Genomic DNA, 22,350 nt, shown 5'->3' with positions numbered 1-22,350 from the left:
CTTCTCGGTGTTTTTGTGAGATTCCTTCGTGTGGAAAAGGGGTGGGGCTCCCCACGCGCACAGGGGGCCGCCATTTTGACTGGAATGACCTACCCGGGGTTTTGTATGCCTGGGTTTCTATGTCTGTTTAGAGGACTGAAACCTTTCAGGAAATTTAGGACTGTTAAGAAGGAACACCGATACGGACAAGATTTTAAACTTTTTATTTAAAAAATGCCTCTTGTTCTGGGGATCACGAGTGTGGATCCTGGAGGGTTCTGGGAAACTTAGAAAGCTGTTTCTCTTAAGTTGTGGAAGGATGCAGATTTTCTAGTAAGGGATTTGCTGGACTGCAAAGGTTTATAACTTAAACTGGAAAATCCAATTAAAGGATTTATTGGAAGGCCCTGACTGGATGCCCATAATACAGAGAGCCAAAGTTAATCAACTTTAGAGGTCCAGTATACCATACTGGTAATCCTCAATTTATGACTGGTCGCTATCTACCTACCTACATCTACCTATAGCTAGCTATGTTTTTGTCTGTCTGTCACCGTCATGGAGAACCTTTTTTGGCTCGGGTGCTAAAAGGGTGCCTGTGATAGCATGCTCGTATGTGCCCACACGTATAATGCAATGCCCTTCCCCCTGCGCATGTACAAAATCCCTGCACTGTCCCACACGCATGTGCACAGGTCTTACTGAAGCCCCCACTCCCAGAATTCCCCGACCAGCATTAGTGGACTTCAACTCCCAGAATTCCCCAATCAGCATTAATGGACTTCAACTCCCAGAATTCCCTCGACCAGCATTAAAGGACTTCAGCTCCCAGAATTCCCCAATCAGCATTAATGGACTTCAGCTCCCAGAATTCCCTCGACCAGCATTAGTGGACTTCAACTCCCAGAATGCCCCAACCAGCATTAGTGGACTTTGATTCCCAGAATTCCCCCAAACAGCATTAGTGGACTTTGATTCCCAGAATTCCCCCAACCAGCATTAGTGGACTTCCAGAATTCCCTGACCAGCATTAGTGGACTTTGATTCCCAGAATTCCTCCAACCAGCATTAATGGACTTCAGCTCCCAGAATTCCCCAATCAGCATTAATGGACTTCAGCTCCCAGAATTCCCTCGACCAGCATTAGTGGACTTCAACTCCCAGAATTCCCCCAAACAGCATTAGTGGACTTTGATTCCCAGAATTCCCCCAACCAGCATTAGTGGACTTCCAGAATTCCCTGACCAGCATTAGTGGACTTTGATTCCCAGAATTCCTCCAACCAGCATTAATGGACTTCAGCTCCCAGAATTCCCCAATCAGCATTAATGGACTTCAGCTCCCAGAATTCCCTCGACCAGCATTAGTGGACTTCAACTCCCAGAATTCCCCAACCAGCATTAGTGGACTTCAACTCCCAGAATTCCCCAACCAGCATTAGTGGACTTCCAGAATTCCCTGACCAGCATTAGTGGACTTTGATTCCCAGAATTCCCCCAACCAGCATTAGTGGACTTTGATTCCCAGAATTCCCCCAAACAGCATTAGTGGACTTCCAGAATTCCCTGACCAGCATTAGTGGACTTTGATTCCCAGAATTCCCCCAACCAGCATTAGTGGACTTCCAGAATTCCCTGACCAGCATTAGTGGACTTTGATTCCCAGAATTCCCCCAACCAGCATTAGTGGACTTCAACTCCCAGAATTCCCCTGACCAGCATTAGTGGTCTGGGAGTTGCAGTCACACATCTTAAAAGTTTGAGTAAATACTATTCTAATACATCATCCATAAAACTTTGTTTTTTTTAAAAAAAAGCAGCTTTACAATTTTTAATGTATTTTTATGTTTATTATTCCCTCTATTCACATAACATTTGAAAAGTTCATTCCATAAAAACTTTGCGCTAACCGATTTTTGCACATTTATGTTTCTAGTCCTCATGCCTCTGCGCGGAGGTTTGGAAGCACGGAGGCCGTTTCGGCATCACAGTCTCCGAAGCCAGTTGGGGGGGGGGATCACATTTTCCCAGGGAACGGGAAAGCCGATTGGACGTGAGGAACGTGGCTCAGTAGACCAGTTCGTAAACTGTGGCTTTCTTGTCTCCTGATCCGGTCACGATGATCTTGTCGTTAGCCGAGATGTCACAGCTCAGAATTGAGGAAGATTCTTCGGACTGCAACAGAAAGCAGGGAAAGGAAGAGAAGACACGGACTGATGATTCCGCCGACGTTCGCTGGAAAACTCGCTGGATTTTCACAAGACGCTCAATTATTGGCGTCTTCTGAAAATATTATTGAGAAAATATTATTTTACTGAAAGAGTAGTAGATGCTTGGAACAAACTTCCAGCAGACGTGGTTGGTAAATCCACAGGAACTGAATTTAAACATGCCTGGGATAAACATATATCCATCCTAAGATAAAATACAGGAAATGGTATAAGGGCAGACTAGATGGACCAGGAGGTCTTTTTCTGCCGTCAGACTTCTATGTTTCTATGAAACAACACCTACTCAGGTGACTCTCTGGACACAGATAAACCTCCAAGCGGCCTTAATGGCTCTTTCAAAGGATGAAAATGACCAGCTGTCTGCAAGGAATATAAATCATCTTCAAAAACAAACAAACAAGAAAGTCCAATTGCCTCCAGAGAAAAGCACCTTTGGGACATGTCTCCTATGGTAGCTCTAACAAGCGAGCCAAACTCTTTTCCACCCAGAAATCTCACAATCGTTTTGTATTTTCTGCAGAGAGCGAAAGCTTTCAGCCAAGCAGCCACGCCATCCCTGGTCTCCATTACCTGAAAGATGCTGGCGCCGTAGGGAGCCCGCCACGCGTTAATCAGATTATCTTTGCCGGTACTGATAGACCATTTGCCTGCAGTAAAAGAGGAGAGGAAAAACAGGGAAGGGATCCGGTCTGTGTGCATGAACTTTACAGACGATAAGAGAGGAAAGAGCGGCTTCTGAGGTACCAGGACCCATTTATGGGTCCTCAATTTACAATAATTCATTTAGTGACTGCTTGAAGTATCAGGGTTCCAAGTAATAACTCTAGAGAAAGCAGGGGGTTGGACTAGAAGACCTCCAAGGTCCCTTCCAAGGGAGGCATATTCCTCAAATAACAGGTTTATTGGGGATACCATATTGGCACAAACTGGTGAAAACCGACTCTGAAAGTTCCAGTGGTTTTCACCGGATGATTATTATTATTATTATTATTATTATTATTATTATTATTATTATGTCAATACAACACAGCAAATGAGATCACTATGCTGGATTTCGTATTTCATCACCAGTCGGGCGCTTCCCAAGCACCTAAGACTGAGTGATGTAGCGGCGAATTGTTTGCCGATCCCAGTAAAGCGGCCTTTTGCAATTATTGTTGTTGTTGTTGTTGTTGTTGTTATTATTATTATTATTATTATTATTATTATTATTATTATTATTATTGCAACAACTCTGGCATAAGCCAGTGATCCTTGGCACGCTGCGCGTAGTGCCAAAGGTTCTCAGCGGAATTGACAAAATCTCCATCTGTCAATTGCAAAAGGCCACTTTACTGGGATCGGCAAACATAATTCGCCGCTACATCACACAGTCCTAGGTGCTTGGGAAGCGCCCGACTGGTGATGAAATACGAAATCCAGCATAGTGATCTCTTTTGCTGTGTTGTATTGTTTTAACAACAACAACAACTGAATTGGAAGGGACCTTGGAGGTCTTCGAGTCCAACCCCCTGCTTAGGCAGGAAAGGCTACACTACTTCAGACTGTTATCTAATATCTTCTTTAAAACTTCCAGTGTTGGGGCATTCACAACTTCTGGAGGCAAGCAGTTCCATGGATTAATTGTTCTAACTGTCAGGAAATTTCTCCTTCGTTCTAAGTTACTTCTCTCCTTGTTTAGTTTCCACCCATTGCTTCTTGTTCTACCCTAAGGTGCTTTATTATTGTTGTTGTTGTTGTTGTTGTTATTATTATTATTATTATTATTATTATTATTATTATTATTAATTAGATTTGGAGAATAGCCTGACTCCTTCTTCTTTGTGGCAACCCCTGAGATATTGGAGCACTGCTATCCTGTCTCTCCTGGTCCTTCTTTTCATTCAACTAGCCAGGCCCAGTTCTTGCAACTGTTCTTCTAGTGTTTTAGCCTCCAGTCCCCTAATCCCCTTTGTTGCTCTTCTCTGCACCTTTTCTAGAGTCTCAACTTCCTTTTTCCATCATGACACCAAAATTGTATGCAGTATTCCAACTGTGGCCTTACCAAGGCCTGATAAAGTGGTATTAACAGTTCACGTGGTTAAACAGTGAAAGTTCCCCCTTTCCTCAAACCTGGATACTGTTTCTCCTCTCTCCAGCCACCGGTTGGAACGTCCTTGGTTCCCACAGGAAACTATTTTGTTTTGGCTGCAACCCGCCCCCCAACCCCCCAATATAACTATGATAATCATAAATCACTTTTTTCACTGCTGTTGTAAGTTCAAACTTCAAATGGTCACTAAGTGAACTGTTGCAAGTTGAGGTCCACCTGTGCTTTCCTGAATTTTATAGAGGTGAGTGACTGTGACTTATCTACTGTATTTTTTCGGAGTATAAGACGCACCTTAGTTTTTGGGGAGGAAAATAGGGGAAATAATCTGCTTCCCAGGTATTCATCTGGCTAGCCTCCTTAGTCTGGTCAGCCTCAGCACATTATTTTATCCCCTGGTTAAGGGCTTTAAAGAAAAATTTTATTCGGGGAGAGTAATAATGAAAGAGCTTGCAAGCCAGTAAGAGCTGGGAACATCCTTAGCGCCTGGAAAGAAGCATTTGGAGCAAGTAGAGCATTGGGAAAAAAACCCTGCAAAGACTTAGGGCTTGGAAAACCTTATTTGCAGAGCGTAACAATGAAAGAGCCTGCATGCCTGTAAGAGCTGGGAACATCGTTAGCACCTGGTTAGGGCTGGAAAGAAAGTTATTTGGAGCAAGTCAGAGCAATGAAAAAAACCCTGCAAAGACTTAGGGCTTGGAAAACATTCTTCATAGGGAGAAAAAAGGAAAGAGCCTGCAAGAGCTGGGAAGATCGTTAGCAGCTAATTAGGGCTGGAAAAAAAGCTACATTCAGAGTATAAAACGCACCCAAATTATCAGCCTCTTTTAGGGAGGGAAAAGGTGCGTCTTATACTCCGGAAAATACGGTGAGGGGGTTGTGTGAATGCAGCCAGGGTGATGACAGATGGGACTAGTAAGGATGTCTGGGGCTCCACCAGCTGCCTCGTCTTTCTTACCCACACAACCTACCACAGGAAGCGAACTTCAGGGAGAGGACGCAGCTCTCGTGGAGGTGCAGCTGGTACTTCTCCGATTTGGTCACATGGAGGATTTCCACGTGGCTGCTCTCCATCCCGACGGCCAGCCACTCTCCCGTGGGGCAGTAGCCCAGGGAGAAGATCTGGAGGGAAAGGAGGAAGATGGGTGGGAAGGAAGGAAGGAAGGAGGGGGAGAGCGAGGGAGGAAAGCAAGGAAGGAAGGAGGGAAGGAATAAGGGAGGGAAATGAAGGAAGGAAGGAAGGAGGGAGAGAGAAAGAAAGAAAAGAAGGAAGGAAGGAGGAAGGAAGGAAAGAGAGAGAAAGAAAGAAAAAAGAAGGAGGGAGGGAAGGAAGAAAGGAAGGAGAGAGGGAGAATGAGAGAGAGAAGGAAGGAAGGAAAGAGAGAAAGAAAGAAAAAGAAAGAAAGAAAGAGAAGGAGGGAGGGAAGAAAGGAAGGAGAGAGAGAAGGAAGGAAGGAAGGAAAAAGGAGAAAAGAAAGTAGAAAAAAGAAGGGAGGGAGGGAAAATATTTGAGGGCCAGGATGGTGCATGTGAAATACATAAAAGCAAAATTCACATCCAAAGATTCTAGTCCTCATGCCTACGAAGTTAACAGAAGGAGATGGTGCCATAGGTTCACCGTGATGGTCCATGAGAGTGAACCTATGGCACACATGCCGGAAGTGGCATGCAAAGTCACTTGTCTGGGCACACCAGCTATCGGCTGTGGCTCTTCCAGGTTCCAGTGTGCACATGTCAGCCAGCTGGTCTTCACACGCACAGGAGCACCAAAAACCGGAAGAGCAGCTCTGTGGCACGCTTACATGTGCTGGGAAACAGGCCTCCCGATATCCAGGGCGCGTGTGCACACCGCCCAGTGCAGTTACAACTGGCAGAACAGTCATCAACGTACTGCATGGTCACATGATTTTTTTTCAACCTACAACTGCCTCACTTAACAAGAGAGCTCCCAGTCCCGATGACTGTCCTTAAATGAGGACCATCCATAACGATACAGCGGTCCTCCCTTACCGACCGCCTTCTTCAGCAAACGTGGGACGTCGCACTACTATGAAACACAGCTTCACAACAGAGCTGCCGATAAACCCAACGCGTGAAGAATGCGGAAACAAAATTGGCAATTTTGGGGTGTGGAGCAGTGAATGGCTGCAATTTTTTTTACTACCAGGCTGTGGGTGTGCGCTTGTTTTGTGGGTGTGGCTTGCCGGCCATGTGACCAGCTGGGAGTGGCTTGACAATCATGTGACCGGTGGTGGCAGCTTAGAGGGCATGTGACTGGCTTAAAGGTGGACAACTTTAGCCACTCAGATTCCATTTGGAGTGAACGGCATATAAATACAATAAATAAATAAATAAACTTGAGGTCACTCACGTCAAGGGTTAGGATTGGGGTGCCTGGCCTCGCCTCAAAGAGACACAATTTCCCTCTCTATTTACTATGACTGAACACCCCAAATATACTCTTTAATTCTATGTATACTGCTGCAAAAAAATAAAGGGAACACTGAAACAACACAATATAACTCCAGGTAAATCAAATTTCTGTGAAATCAAACTGTCCACTTAGGAAGCAACACTGATTGACAATCCATTTCACCTGCTGTTGTGCACATTCAACTTTGTACAGAACAAAATATTCCATGAGAATATTTCATTCATTCAGATCTAGGATGGGTTCTTGGAGTCTTCCCTTTATTTTATTGAGCAGTATATACTGTATATATATATATATACATATTAGACACAGGCACCCAAAAATATACATTCACTACTATATAAACTGTATGTGTATTTACACACATATGCACGCCCAGCTCTTCTAAAATTATACACATTCAACCTCATTTACTGCGATCGGAAAAACATCCAGAGTCCAGAAGGGAAAAAAAGAAAAAATATTCAAAATTTTTCTACCGGTTCTGCGTATCTGACCGTACCTGTAGGAGACCATCACTGGCTGGGGAGGTGTCGCATAATGCCTTGGTTAAAGACTTCGCCACCAAATGGGAAGTGAAATGGTTAAACCCATGGAAGTCACGTGATTTTCCACTTAGTGACGGAGTTGCTGGTCCCATTGGCATCGCTAACTGAGGATCACCCACTTGTCCGATATCGCTGTGCCAAGATCCCACCCCTGCCCAGGGCTGATTGGTTGCTACCGGAGACCCCACCCACTCAAAGGCTGTCCATCCAAAGCCTCCACCTCTTTCCCAGCTGACCTGCGAGGTGAAGTCGTGTTGCTGAAGCTGCCGGCCTTCGCGGAGGTCCCAGCACCGGACGGTGTTGTCCAAACCGCCGGTCCAAAGTTTGGTGCCATAATTGGAGATATCGATGCAGCTGGCCCCGTCCGTGTGACCCTGGAACTGCCTGCAAAGGGAGGCAGAAACCAGCAAGAACTCCTCTCATTTATTTTCATAGAAACACAGAAGATTGATGGCAGAAAAAGACCTCATGGTCCATCTAGTCTGCCCTTATACTATTTCCTGCATTTTATCTTAGGATGGATCTATGCTTATCCCAGGCATGTTTAAATTCAGTTCCTGTGGATTTACCAACCACGTCTGCAGGAAGTTCCATGCATCTACTACTCTTTCAGTCAAATAATATTTTCTCACATTGCTTCTCATCTTTCCCCCAACTAACTTCAGATTGTGTCCCCTTGTTCTTGTGTTCACTTTCCTATTAAAAACACTTCCCTCCTGAACCTTATTTAACCCTTTAACATATTTCAATGTTTCGATCATGCCTTCAGTCCTCCAGTGTTTCCCAACCTTGGCGACTTGAAGATATCTGGACTTCAACTCACTTTTTTCAGCATCATCATAACTTTGGATGATCGCTAAATGAATGGCTATAAGTCGAGGACCTACCGGCAAGGCTGCCTGCGTCCCCTCCTCGGCATTCACAACTGACAATCCCACCACCAAGCGTCTAAAATTATCTGGGGAGATAACCAGGTTAGACATCATGGCTCACGCTCACCTAACCATGGTTTGGTTCTGCAAATCCCAGACCAAGATGTTGCCGTCGCTGCTGCAGGAGAAGCAGACTTTGGCATCGGGGCTGATGGCCAGGGCGTAGCAGGCCGGGGCAGAGGAGGTCAGCTCGGCCTTGATCCGGGGCGTGGGGGCTGCCAAATCCCAGATGGACAAGGTGCTGGCCTCGCCCCCAACAATGAGGCTGCGGCTGTCGGGAAGAAGCTTGCAGGATCGGATGTAATTATCTCGGTTCTGGGGGGAGGGGGGGAGAGAGAGAGGTGGAAAGTTACAGTATATAAACCCCACAGCCTAGCTTCTCACCATCCTAAACCTCAGCATCTCTCAAATAACATTGTTCAGAATATCTTTACACTGTTAAGGACTAGAAACATGGCAAGGTTTTTGGAAGGGAACACATTTGTCATGATTCTTGACCAATGTCTCTTTTCTTTTATATACACTGAGAGCATCTGCATCAAAGACAAATTCCTTGTGTGTCCAATTACACTTGGCCAATAAAGAATTCTATTCTATTCTATTCTCTATTCTATTATATTCTCTATTCTATTATATTCTCTATTCTCTATTCTATTATATTCTCTATTCTATTCTCCTATTATATTCTTGATTCTATTCTATTCTCGATTCTATTCTATTCTATTCTCGATTCTATTCTATTCTATTCTCAATTCTATTCTATTCTCTGTTCTATTCTATTATATTCTCTATTCTCTAATCTCTAATCTCTAATCACTATTCTCTCTCTATTCTCTATTCTATTCTATTCTATTCTCTATTCTATTCTATTCGAGGCAGAGGTGGAATTCACATAATTTATCTACTAGTTTGCCCAGCACCAACAATATGAGCACACACGTGCGCCACTTCCGCACATGCTTTGCTCACACACAAAGCTTGCACGCACGCAGGTGGCTTCAAAACGTCAAAGTCTCTGATTTCCGAACCGTCGTAAAAAGAGGACTTCTGTGTGTTACGTACCAGGCAGTCCAGCTGCGCCACGGGGGTCTTGGTGCCCGGCTGGCCCACGTCCCAGACCTTGACGCAGCCTTTGCCCCCCGTGTAGACGTGCTGGGTGGAGTTGCTGATGGTGACGGCGCAGACCACCTCGCCGTGGGAGAGCGTGTGGAGCTGGCGGGCGTGGCGGGGGATGCCGGAGCCGATCAGGGCGTCGGGAGGGAAGGGCACCGGCTGCATCTGCCCATCAGCGCTGACGTGGAAGGAGTAGGCCCTGGGTGGATCGGGGAATTAACCACTACCACAAGCTGGTCCTCAGACATACAACCATCATTGAGCCCATGTTTTAGGTTGCTAAGCGAACTTTGCCCTGTTTTATGAACTTTCTTGCCACAGTTGTTAAATGAATCATGGCAATCGTTAAATTAGAAACATGGTTGTTAAGTGAATCTGGCTTCCCTACTGATTCTGCAGAAGCATCATTGAATCTGTCATCTGCACCTGTCTGGTTTATTTCTGATCATTGCTCGATCCAGACAGAACAGTTATGTTATTATTTCTTTCTATTTAAATATTCTTTATTAATTTTCCACTTTTAAAAAAAGAAAACACAACTATAGACACAAAAAAAAGTTAAAGAAAATAAATAAATAAAAAATATAATTCAAAATTAAACAAAATTAAACAAATCCAAAATATGTACAGATATAAATTTTAAAGGCACTATACATTATACAGTAATCTGTGTCAAATATATATTTCTACTTCACTATATAAATGGGTAACATTTATTTTTGTCATTGGAAAATTAACCTATAATTTCATATATACTTAAATAATTTATCATTCAGGCTTTATTTATTTATTTATTTATTTATTTATTTATTTATACATAATTATTTTAATGTTTGAATGTCTCTTTTTGGATTTTATTGGCGGTAAACTGTCACGCCTCTGGGCAAGATGGAAAATAGGTAAGATGGAAATCTTTACATTTTTTTAAAAAAAATTTAATTGATTTTAAAATATAGAATATAAAACAAACATACAAGTGCTCAGTGATTGGTGCCCACCACCAGACAAACATTCGCACACCTCCACCAAAATGGGGGCATTTGTATATACCATTTTAACTCAAGTGATTCCAATTTATTCCTTGTAGCTTGATCTCAGATTCTACTAACGGGTGGAAATATTTACAGAAGGAAGTAAATAAAAGGTCTGTTCTGGGTCCTATTCTTTTTAATATGTTTGTGAGTGACATAGGGGAAGGTTTGGTAGGGAAGGTTTGCCTATTTGCCGATGACTCTAAAGTGTGCAATAGGGTTGATATTCCAGGAGGGGTCTGTAATATGGTAAATGATTTAGCTTTACTAGATAAATGGTCAAAGCAATGGAAACTTCAGTTTAATGTTTCCAAATGTAAAATAATGCACTTGGGGAAAAGGAATCCTCAATCTGAGTCTTCTATTGGCAGTTCTGTGTTAGCAAAAACTTTAGAAGAGAAGGATTTAGGGGTAGTGATTTCTGACAGTCTCAAAATGGGTGAGCAGTGTGGTCAGGCAGTAGGAAAAACAAGTAGGATGCTTGGCTACATAGCTAGAGGTATAACAAGCAGGAAGAGGGAGATTGTGATCCCCTTATATAGAGCGCTGGTGAGACCACATTTGGAATAATACTGTGTTAAGTTCTGGAGACCTCACCTCCAAAAAGATATTGACAAAATTGAACGGGTCCAAAGACGGGCTACAAGAATGGTGGAAGGTCTTAAGCATAAAACGTATCAGGAAAGACTTAATGAACTCAATCTGTATAGTCTGGAGCAGTGTTTCCCAACCTTGGCAACTTGAAGATATTTGGACTTCAACTTCCAGAATTCCCCAGCTAGCAAATGCTGGCTGGAGAATTCTGGGAGTTGAAGTCCAGATATCTTCAAGTTGCCAAGGTTGGAAACACTGGTCTGGAGGACAGAAGGAAAAGGGGGGATATGATCGAAACATTTAAATATGTTAAAGGGTTAAATAAGGTTCAGGAGGGAAGTGTTTTTAATAGGAAAGTGAACACAAGAACAAGGGGACACAATCTGAAGTTAGTTGGGGGAAAGATCAAAAGCAACGTGAGGAAATATTATTTCACTGAAAGAGTAGTAGATGCTTGGAACAAACTTCCAGCAGACGCGGTTGGTAAATCCACAGTAACTGAATTTAAACATGCTTGGGATAAACATATATCCATCCTAATATAAAACACAAGAAATAGTATAAGGGCAGACTAGATGGACCATGAGGTCTTTTTCTGCAGTCAGTCTTCTATGTTTCTATGTTTCTACCTAAAATGCTGCCCAGGCTTACAATCACTGAGTAAAATCACATTTCCCCCCCACTCCCGATCAGGTATCCCCACTTACGGTTTGCTGCCAGGAATAGCGGGGAGGGAAGCCGAGGGGGTCGACGCCCGCAAATGTGGGTGAGATTCAAAAGCCACCTGTGGAAACCAAAGAAGGAATCAGGGATCAACTGGGACTCGGGAGGAAGATCTGTTTTCAATTTGGAAGCTTTCCAGTTTTAACACTCAGCTTTGAGACTGAAATACAGACCAAGTATGGCAAAATATACAAAAATTGTATATGTCGACAAAGAACCAACCAAAACTGGAAAAAAATCTGTTATATTTGGTCATTCATTCACTCCATGCCTAGGCTGGTTGGGGAATTTTATTTATTTTATTTATTTTCATTTATTTATTTGTCAAACAATTATAGGGTGATAATTTGTACGTATAAAACATTAGATAAGTAATGATAAAAAGTAGACAATAGGACAGGGACAGTAGGCACAGTGGTGTGCTTATGCACGCCCCTTACAGACCTCTTAGAAATGGGGAGAGGTCAATTGTAGATAGTCTAAGGTTAAAGGTTTTGGGGTTAGGAGTAGAAACCACAGAGTCAGGTAGTGCATTCCAGGCGTTGATTACTCTGTTGCTGAAGTCGTATTTTTTGCAGTCAAGTTTGGAGCGGTTGACATTAAGTTTAAATCGATTTCGTGCTCGTGTGTTGTTGCGGTTGAAGGTGAAGTAGTCGTTAACAGGTAGGACATTTTGGTATATGATTTTATGAACTGTAATTAAGTCGGAACGGAGACGACGGAGTTCTGGGAATTCTGGGAGTTGAAGTCCAGTTAAAGTCCAGATGTCTTAAAATGTCCAACCCTGTTTTTAAGTACATTATTCTGGGACATTCTGCTACCTCTGGACTGGGAGATGGTCACTGACCCTTTTTTCTTCTCACAGGTGGAATGATGGTCAGATAATTTGACCGATCTGGGTTTCAATATCTCCGTCCCTTTTAAAAACCCAGTTTTTCTTTTTAAATTAAAAAAAAACACAAAACACTAAACAGCAACAACAACATTAAACATTCAATAAATTTGTATAGACATTATAAATACTAAAAAAAATTAAAAACAAAACAGAAAAAGGAAAGACAAAAAGGAACAAGAAAGAGAAATAAAAAAAGAGAAAAAACCAGACATAAATAAAACATACAGCCAACCCCCACTCAGTAAAAGACCTTGGAATACTAATATCAAATGACCTAAGTGCTAAAGCCCACTGCAACAATATCGCCACCTACGCAGCTTCTGCTCTGGCAATCTCACACTACTCACCAGGGCCTACAAAACTTTTGCCAGACCCATCCTTGAATACAGTTCATCTGTCTGGAACCCATACCACATCTCGGACATCAACACCCTTGAAAATGTCCAAAGATACTTCACCAGAAGAGCCCTTCACTCCTCCACTCGAAACAGAATATCCTACGAAAGCAGACTATCAATCCTAGGTCTAGAAAGCTTAGAACTACGTCGCCTAAAACACGATTTAAGTAATGCCCACAAGATCATATGCTGCAACGTTCTACCTGTCAATGACTACTTCAGCTTCAATCGCAACAACACAAGAGTATGCAACAGATTCAAACTTAATATTAACTGCTCCAAACTTGACTGTAAAAAATATGTCTTCAACAACCAAGTTGTCGAAGCATGGAACTCATTACCTGACTCAGTAGTGTCAACCCCTAACCCCCAACACTTTACCTTTAGACTATCCATGATTGACCTCTGCAGGTTCCTTAGAGGTCAGTAAGGGGCGTGCATAAGTGTACCAGTGGGCCTTCCATCCCCTGTCCAATTGTCTCTCCTTATCTCATTTATCTTTTCTTCCTTTCAAATATGTTCACCTACACTTTTATATCTTTTCTTCTATTCTTTTCTTTATTTATATTATTACATATCTATTCTCTTCAATGTGTATTAGGTATTGGACAAAATAAATAAATAAATAAAATAAAATAAATAAAATAAATATTTACATCCCCTTCTCATTCAGAATTTCAATCAGAGATACTGTATATACATTTTTAGCTTATTTTAGTTAACGTAAACCCAGTTTTTCAAGGCTGCCCCGATGCTCACCAAAGGAGACCGCCCGTAGCCTGCGGGCCCTGCAGAAAGATGGATGCTGATGTAGGAACTTGGCACAGCCAATTCATTGTTCAGGGCAGCGTGAGGCATTGCCTCAAAAGACGACGCAAAATGGCCGGCGAAAGAATTGAGTGGACTCCGCAAGGCTGTTTGAGAGAGGGAGAGAGGGAGAGAGGGAGAGAGAGAGAGAGAGAGGGAGAGAGAGAGGGAGAGAGATGGAGAGGGAGAGGAGAGAGAGGGAGAGGGAGAGAGGGAGAGAGAGGGAGAGACAGAGAGAGAGAGGGAGAGAGAGAGAGGGAGAGAAGAAAAAAGAGGTTTGTTTTTTTTAGCTCAACAGGATTATTTTATTTATTTTATTTATTCATTTACTATTATTTATTTATTTATTTAGAATACAGGCAATCTTCTATTTACGACCACAATTGAGCCTCAAAATTTCCATTGATAAGCGACAATGTTGTTAAGTGAATTTTGCCCTGTTTTACAACCTTTTTTTAAAATCATACATGTTCATCATTGCAGCAGTTTGGACAATAACCTCCGCCGTTAAGCGAATCTGGCTTCCCTGTTGGCGTTGCTTGTCAGAAGGTCGCAAAAAGGGGATCGCCGGACACTGCCATAAACTGGTGGAGCCTCACACTCCCTTTGCAACCGGCTCTCCGTTGACCGACAGGCACGAGTGAACCAGGAGCATTTCACCGCTGCCCCCAATACCAGGGGCTGGAAGGAGGAAGCATTTGGAAGGGAGTGAGCACCCCCAAATTTACCCAGCTCGGGGTACAACAAATGCCAGCATTATTCAGACGACCTTGGCAAACAACAAGATTGATCTACCAGAAACTACTGAAGCAGAAACCGGGAAATTAAATCAACGACTCACTGATCACGTCGGTGGTGGCAATCTGAGGCACATAACTCGGGCCCGGTCGGGGGGTGAGTATTTCCGAGACTGGAGACAAGCTGGTGGATTTGCAAGGAACTGGATTGGTTTCATTCTGGAAAGAAAGGATTTAATTGAAATACCGAAGCGCGTCCAAAAAGTTTGATCAGTTTGTTTGATGGAACCTCCAGGACCTATAGTAGTCTATCTGAATGGGACAGATCATGGAGGGGGGAGGGTGTCTTACCTTTATATCCTGATTGAATTATCTCATTGGTCACTTTCGGAAACAGGATGTGGGGGTTTTGACTCCCAGAATTCCCCAAGCCAGCATTTGTGGACTTAAAATTCCCAGAATTCCTCAGCCAGTGTTGATGGACTTCAACTCCCAGCACTGTTAGCCCAAATTGTGGACTTCACCTTGCAGAATTCCCCAATCAACGTGTGGACTTCAACTCCCAGAATTCCTCAGCGATCGTGTTTTCCAAATTTGGCAACTCGTTGAATTGTGGGATTTCAAGCAGGAGTATTCGTTTCATTTCAGCAGAGCAGACAAGCACAGAGTGGGCTGAGAGGGCAGAGTGGACTGAGCCACTGCCCATCCTTAAGCTTGAGTTTTCAGTTTCGATTCTCTGCACAGACTCAGAAGTCTTTAACTCCTATTGGATGACTGAGTTGCTACGCCTATTCACATGAGTCTTCCAGTTCATGAATATCTCAACACACATGTGCAGGGGAAGCCACGCATTGCATTATGGGTGCCGGCATCTGCATGCGCTGTTGCACATATGTGTGCATTTTGGGCAACACGATGGCAAAAAAGTTGGCCATCACTGCCATCATAGTTCCCTCTAAGCTGAGCAGTGAGCAATCGCTCACTTAAAAATCATCATCAACTCAGAGTTTTCCAAACCTGCCCAGAAGCCAAGAGGGAAGGAGAGAGAGAAGAAGAGAGGAAGAGAGAGAAACAGATAGAAAAAAGAGAGGAAGGAAAAGAGAAAGAAAAAAAATGGGAGTAAGGAAGAGAGAAAGAAAATCAAAATCTAGTTTGAAACTAGCTCAACTATTTAAGTGGCATTTTGATATTGATAGAGTTGCCCTATTATGAGTTCACTCTTATAGACACACAGTACAGTATTTTATTTTGAAATTCTCTGAGGCAAAACAGGGTGGTTTTTTTATTTTATTTTTTGTTTGTTTGTTTGTTTGTTTATTTATTTATTTATTTATTTATTTATTATTTCTGTGCCGCCCAGTCCCAAAGGGACTGCCGCTTAAACACTATACTTTTCCGCCCACCCACCCCCCCAAAAAATTAGAGGGAACACTGACTGCCATAATTGTCAAGGCTGTGAGTAAAGGTAATAACATTGATGTGGTGGTGCATCTTGGCACAAATGATTTGTCCCAGAGAAATGTCAATGTAGTAAAAAGAGATTTTCAATGTCTAAGTGTGGAGCTGGGTAAAATAGCAGATTCAGTGACTTTCTCAGAGGTGTTACCGGTTTGTGGCCAAGAGGATAAAACAACGTGTATCATAGAGTTTAATGTGTGGTTAAAGCAGTGGTGTAAAGCTGAAGGTTTTGGCTATGTAAGTCATGATGTCAGTAGGTGGTCTAATAGGGAGTTGTTTAAGAGGGATGGTTTGCATCCATCATACAGAGGTACCCAGGTACTCGGTGAGGAATTCAGAACTTTTTTGGACAGGCATTTAAACTAGGTAAAGGGGACAGAGATGTACCTGATGTGGGTGATTTCTGTCCCCGACCAATGAGGATAAAGCAGTTTTTGGAAGCTTATGAAAAGGGAGCTGCAAATAAAATAGATGTAGTTGTTGATGATAAGGGGCAAACTAATAATGAAAATAATGTTCTTCGTGTAATGTGCACGAATGCTCGAAGCTTGAGCAACAAGCTCTGTGAATTAATGGCCATAATATCTAGAGATAATTTGGACCTGGTTGCCATAACTGAGACATGGTTTAAGGATTCTAATGAATGGGAAATATCCATACCAGGATATACACTGTATAGGAAGGATAGAATAGAGAGAAGGGGAGGTGGAGTAGCCATTTATGTTAAAGAAACTCTAAAAACAACACTAATTCAAAATACATGTCAAGATCTAGTGACCCTCTGGATTTGCATGCAAAATAAAGACGGTTCTGTCATTAGAATTGGGGTGATCTATAGGCCTCCAGGGCAATCTGAGGAATATGACAACAAGATGGTGGATGAAATTACCCAAATGGCAGTAAAGGGAGATATTGTGGTTATGGGTGATTTCAACATGCCTGATGTTGACTGGAATATCCCCAGTGCCCTTACATGCAAAAGTAAGAATATAGTAGAGGCCTTTACAGGAGCAGCTCTGGCACAGCTGGTTAAGACACCAACTAGAGGGGAGAATATTCTAGATTTAGTTTTTACGAATGGGAATTGGGTTTCAGATGTCAAGGTGGGAGAAAATTTAGGTTGCAGTGACCATCTATGTTTGTGGTTTGATGTAAAAACTCATTGTGAGCAATCCTATAATGCAACCAAAGTATTGGATTTCAGAAAAACAAATTTTAATGCAATGGGGGAATATTTAGATAATGAATTAAAGGGGAGGGATAAAATGGCAGGAGCGAGCACCCAGTGGACTGTATTTAAAAAGGCCATCTTAAAAGCCACTGGACTGTATGTAAGACAAATAACTAAAGGTAAAAGGAAGAAGAAACTGCTATGGTTTAGCAATGATGTAAGGACTATAGTCAATGAAAAAAAGGCTGCCTATAGGAGGTATAAAGAGTCTGGAAGTATAGCTGATAGGGAGGTGTATAAAATGAGACAGAAGGAGGCGAAACAGATAATATATGCTGCTAAAGCCTCAAAAGAGGAAGAAATTGCCAAATCTCTAAAGAAGGGGGATAAAACCTTCTTCAGATATATTAGTGATAAGAAGAAGAAAAACTGCGGCATCACGAAGCTTAGTACCGGGAAAAATACATGCATTAATGGGAATAAGGAGATCGCTGACCATTTCAATAGCTACTTCTGTTCAGTTTTCTCAAAAGACACCTTACAAAATAATACTATAGAGGGATATAGCATTGCCTCCAACTGTACGGATTCAGCTCCAGTGATCTTAGAAGCCGATGTCTTAGAAGAACTTGAACGATTAAAGATAAATAAGGCAATGGGTCCAGATGGCATCCACCCCAGAGTTCTTAAAGAACTCAGATCTGTCATTGCTACCCCCCTGACTGATTTGTTTAACCAATCCTTGTTAACAGGAGATGTTCCTGAGGATTGGAGAATGGCAAGTGTTGTGCCTATCCACAAGAAGGGCAGTAGAGAAGAAGCTGGTAACTACAGGCCAGTTAGCTTGACATCAGTTGTCGTTAAAATGATGGAGACTCTACTGAAAAAGAGGATAAATCAGCACCTAAAAAACAATAAATTATTGGACCCAAATCAGCATGGCTTTACTGAAGGCAAATCATGTCAGACTAATCTCATTGATTTCTTTGACTATGTCACAAAGGTGTTGGATGAAGGTGGTGCCGTGGATATTGCCTACCTGGACTTCAGCAAAGCCTTTGATACGGTTCCACATAAAGAGCTGATAGATAAATTAGTGAAGATTGGACTTAATCCCTGGATAGTTCAATGGATTTGCAGCTGGCTGAAGCATAGACACCAGAGGGTTGTTGTGAATGGTGAGTATTCTGAGCAGAGTCAGGTTACAAGCGGTGTGCCACAAGGGTCTGTTCTGGGTCCTATTCTTTTTAATATGTTTGTGAGTGACATAGGGGAAGGTCTGGTAGGGAAGGTTTGCCTATTTGCCGATGACTCTAAAGTGTGCAATAGGGTTGATATTCCTGGAGGCGTCGGCAATATGGTAAATGATTTAGCTTTACTAGATAAATAGTCAAAGCAATGGAAACTGCAGTTTAATGTTTCCAAATGTAAAATAATGCACTTGGGGAAAAGGAATCCTCAATCTGACTATTGTATTGGCAGTTCTGTGTTAGCAAATACTTCAAAAGAAAAGGATTTAGGCGTAGTGATTTCTGACAGTCTCAAAATGGGTGAACAGTGCAGTCAGGCAGTAGGGAAAGCAAGTAGGATGCTTGGCTGCATAGCTAGAGGTATAACAAGCAGGAAGAGGGAGATTATGATCCCGCTATATAGAATGCTGGTGAGACCACATTTGGAATACAGTGTTCAGTTCTGGAGACCTCACCTACAAAAAGATATTGACAAAATTGAACGGGTCCAAAGACGGGCTACAAGAATGGTGGAAGGTCTTAAGTATAAAGCGTATCAGGAAAGACTTAATGAACTCAATCTGTATAGTCTGGAGGACAGAAGGAAAAGGGGGGACATGATCGAAACATTTAAATATATTAAAGGGTTAAATAAGGTCCAGGAGGGAAGTGTTTTTCATAGGAAAGTGAACACAAGAACAAGGGGACACAATCTGAGGTTAGTTGGGGGAAAGATCAAAAGCAACATGAGAAAATATTATTTTACTGAAAGAGTAGTAGATCCTTGGAACAAACTTCCAGCAGACGTGGTAGATAAATCCACAGTAACTGAATTTAAACATGCCTGGGATAAACATATATCCATCCTAAGATAAAATACAGAAAATAGTATAAGGGCAGACTAGATGGACCATGGGGTCTTTTTCTGCCGTCAGACTTCTATGTTTCTATGTTTCTAATTCAATTAAGAGGCTGGTCAGTTTTGGCTTTATCCCTCCTCTTCCCATTTTTAGCACCTCAGAGCTTTTTGCGGCCAGGATGAACAGCCTGGCCGGAAATGTGGTGGCTTTGCGGTTTCGTGGGGTTTTCCACTCTAATATCGCCTTCACCTTTGGATGACGAGTGCACATCTTTCTCCTTCTGAGCTGGCCACTGTGCACAGAGCCACGATCAAGAATGTTTTAACAAACTGCATCGCTGTTTGGTTCCGTGGCTGCAGTGCCTCAGGTAGAAAGTCCCTACAGAGTGAGGACAGTAGAGAAGTATATAGGAAACTCATAAACGCTATGTGCTTAGAACTTGAAGTGTTGTGACAGACTCCACACATCCAACTGTACGTTCTGTTTCTGTTGCGGCAGACGTGGTTGGTAAATCCACAGGGACTGAATTTAAACATAGATCCATCCTAAGAGAAAATACAGGAAATAGTATAAGGGCAGACTAGATGGACCAGGAGGTCTTCTTCTGCTGCCAATCTTCTGTGTTTCTATGTTTCTTTCTAAAGTGTCATTGAGGCCGTTTGCAGGTTTATCTGTGTCTTCAGGGTCACCTGAGTGGTGCAAATTGTTCTTGTAATCTTCAATTTTTCTCTCTGCAAATCCGTTCCTTCGCCCACATCCTTCCAAGGGTGATCATCCCAAATTGTAGAGATTGTATCTATAGAGATTGTCAGTCATCCAGGTTACGGTTTGTCTGTCCTAAAGGGCCTTTTTTGTTTTTCCAAGTAGCAACTGGACTTTCTGGTGTGTTTTTTTTCTTTTGAAGGCATTTCACTTCTATGCAAGAGGCTTCTTCTGGAAGGAGAGGCTGCGGACTTGGGTGGGGTTGCTCCCCCATGAGGGGGCTTTGGAATTGGAGGACGTTGACCGCCTTCCCTGGAGGAACTTTGAGCCAGGTTCGAGGACCCCACGCAAGCCCTTCTCACGTGATCCAATAATAAAACTTTTTGTTTGCTGGTTTTGTTATGGGAACTGTCCCAATTCTGCATTGAGAACCTGCAGGAGTGACCTTGACGAAGTCTTGGCATTCCGTCTCCTCTCCACACATTCCACCCAATTCCTCCCCTTTTTCCGTTGGGCAAGTTGAATAATTGAATAGTGATAGGAGCTAGAAGGCAACAAAGCGACTGAATCTTGACACAGATTGTATCCATCAAGAAAGGGGGGGGGGGTGAGCAATTCTGGAAAAAGGAGAGAGGGGGTTCTCCCAGGCTACAAAATAAGAAATTAAGTGGGGAGGGGGGAAGAGGGCTGCAAAATTGATCCCAATTTTCTTCTAGTTTTTCTCCCTTTTATTCTCCAAGTCAGCCCAGATGGTCTGGTAAAATCTCTGTGTGTGTGTGTGTGTGTGTGTTTGTGTGTATTTATGTATTTTCTCTCTTTCTCTCTTATCTCGCTTTCTCTCCCTTTCTCTTTCTTTCTGTCTCTCTTTCTCTTTGCATCTTTCATTCTCTCTTTTTCTTTCTTTGCACTCCCTTTCTCTCCCATTCTTTTTCTTTGCTCTCTCTTTCTCTCCCTCTCTCTCTTTCCGTATCTTCCTCTCTCTTTCTCTTTCTCTCTTTCATTCTCTCTGTCTCTCCCACTCTTTCCCTCCACTCTCTCTCTCTCTCTCTCTCTCTTTTTCTCTTCTCTTTCTCTTCCTCTCTTTCTCTCTCACAGCCTCTTTCATTGTCTTTCTCTTTTTTTCTCTTCGCTCCCTTTCTCTCCCACTCTTTCTCTCCGTCTCTCTTTCTGTATACCATATATCTTTCTCTCTCGCTTTCTCTCCCTCTCTTTTTCCTTGCTCTCACTCTCCCATTCTTTCTCTTTGTTCTCTCTTTCTCTTCCACTCTTTCTGTATATATCTCTTTCTTTCTCTCTCTAGCTTTTCTCTCTCTCTTTTCTCTTTCTCTTCCCCCCTCTCTTTCTATGCGTCTTTCCCTCTTTTTCTCTCGCTTTCTCCTCACTCTCTTCGCTCTCTCTTTCTCTCCCTGTTTCTGCACATCTCTTTCTCTCTCTTTCTCTCTCTCTAGCTTTTTCTCTCTTTTCTCTTTCGCTTTCCCACCCTCTCTCTTTCTCTCTCTGTTTCTCTCTTTTTCTCTTTTCTTTCTTTCCCTCCCTCTTTCTAGTTCTTGCTCTTTGTCTCTTTCATTCTCTTTCTCTCTCTCTCTTTCTCCTCACTCTTTCTCTCCGATCTCTCTTTCTCTCCCTCTCTTTCTGCACATCTTTTTCTTTCTCTACCTTTTTCTCTCTTTTCTTTCTCTTTCCTCCCTCTCTTTCTCTTGATGTGTCTTTCTCTCTTTTTCTCTTCTCTTTCTCTCCTTCTCTCTTTCTGTCTCTTTCTCTATCTTGCTCTTTGTCTCTTTCATTCTCTCTCTTTCTCTCTCCTCACTCTTTCTCTCCCACACTTTCTCTTCGCTCTCTCTTTCTCTCCCTCTCTTTCTGTACATCTCTCTCTTTCTCTCTCTAGCTTTCTCTCTCTCTTTTCTCTCTCTCTTTCCCTTTCTCACAAAATAACACACAGATTCCTTGGCCAGCCCTCCCCCTCCCCTCCCTTCTCCACGCCTGCTCTAATAGCAATTAATTATACATTAAAATCCTCCCTGGAATTCAAAGCCCTCGGTGGGCTGCTAATTAACGGAGCTCCCCGGCTTTTGAGGAGGGGGGCACTGCAAGCCCAGCAGAGCCGGAGGGGAGGGGGGAAACAGGGGAGGGGAGCGAAGAAAAATGGAAAAACAGGCAGAGAGGCAGCCTAGCAACCGGTGTCACCAGCGGCAAGGAATTGCAAACAGCATCTTCACAGCCCAGATGTTGTCTGTCTGCTGTCTGAGTCTCCCCCATTTTGCCAGCTGCCCCTTTTCATTTCTCTGCAATATTCACATTTATTTTATTTTTTTTCAGTTTCCGTGTTTGGATTCTTGACAAGGCTGAGAATCTCTCAATCCTATCTGGTTTATTTATCCAGGGAGTTTGTGTGGACGGAGGCTGAAAACCCATCTGGATGT

General features: G+C 42.7%; 1 protein-coding gene across 1 annotated transcript in view; it reads right to left on the bottom strand.

Annotated features, from left to right (window-relative positions):
• Nucleotides 1-1,806: 1,806 nt before the first annotated feature.
• Nucleotides 1,807-22,350, bottom strand: part of LOC139158455 (transducin-like enhancer protein 2) — a 78,581-nt gene continuing 58,037 nt past the window's right edge. Inside the window, exons 12-20 of the mRNA XM_070735798.1 lie at nucleotides 14,615-14,729; nucleotides 13,726-13,880; nucleotides 11,658-11,734; nucleotides 9,275-9,524; nucleotides 8,280-8,527; nucleotides 7,517-7,664; nucleotides 5,270-5,420; nucleotides 2,780-2,856; nucleotides 1,807-2,153 (exon numbers count right to left, since the gene is read on the bottom strand). Coding sequence (XP_070591899.1) covers nucleotides 2,046-2,153; nucleotides 2,780-2,856; nucleotides 5,270-5,420; nucleotides 7,517-7,664; nucleotides 8,280-8,527; nucleotides 9,275-9,524; nucleotides 11,658-11,734; nucleotides 13,726-13,880; nucleotides 14,615-14,729 — 1,329 coding nt within the window. The 3' untranslated portion in view covers nucleotides 1,807-2,045. The remainder of the gene's footprint in view (nucleotides 2,154-2,779; nucleotides 2,857-5,269; nucleotides 5,421-7,516; nucleotides 7,665-8,279; nucleotides 8,528-9,274; nucleotides 9,525-11,657; nucleotides 11,735-13,725; nucleotides 13,881-14,614; nucleotides 14,730-22,350) is intronic.

The sequence above is a fragment of the Erythrolamprus reginae genome, chromosome 1 (genome assembly GCF_031021105.1).
Source record: "Erythrolamprus reginae isolate rEryReg1 chromosome 1, rEryReg1.hap1, whole genome shotgun sequence".
Taxonomy (NCBI): domain Eukaryota; kingdom Metazoa; phylum Chordata; class Lepidosauria; order Squamata; family Dipsadidae; genus Erythrolamprus; species Erythrolamprus reginae.
This window is presented reverse-complemented; position numbering and strand designations above follow the sequence as displayed.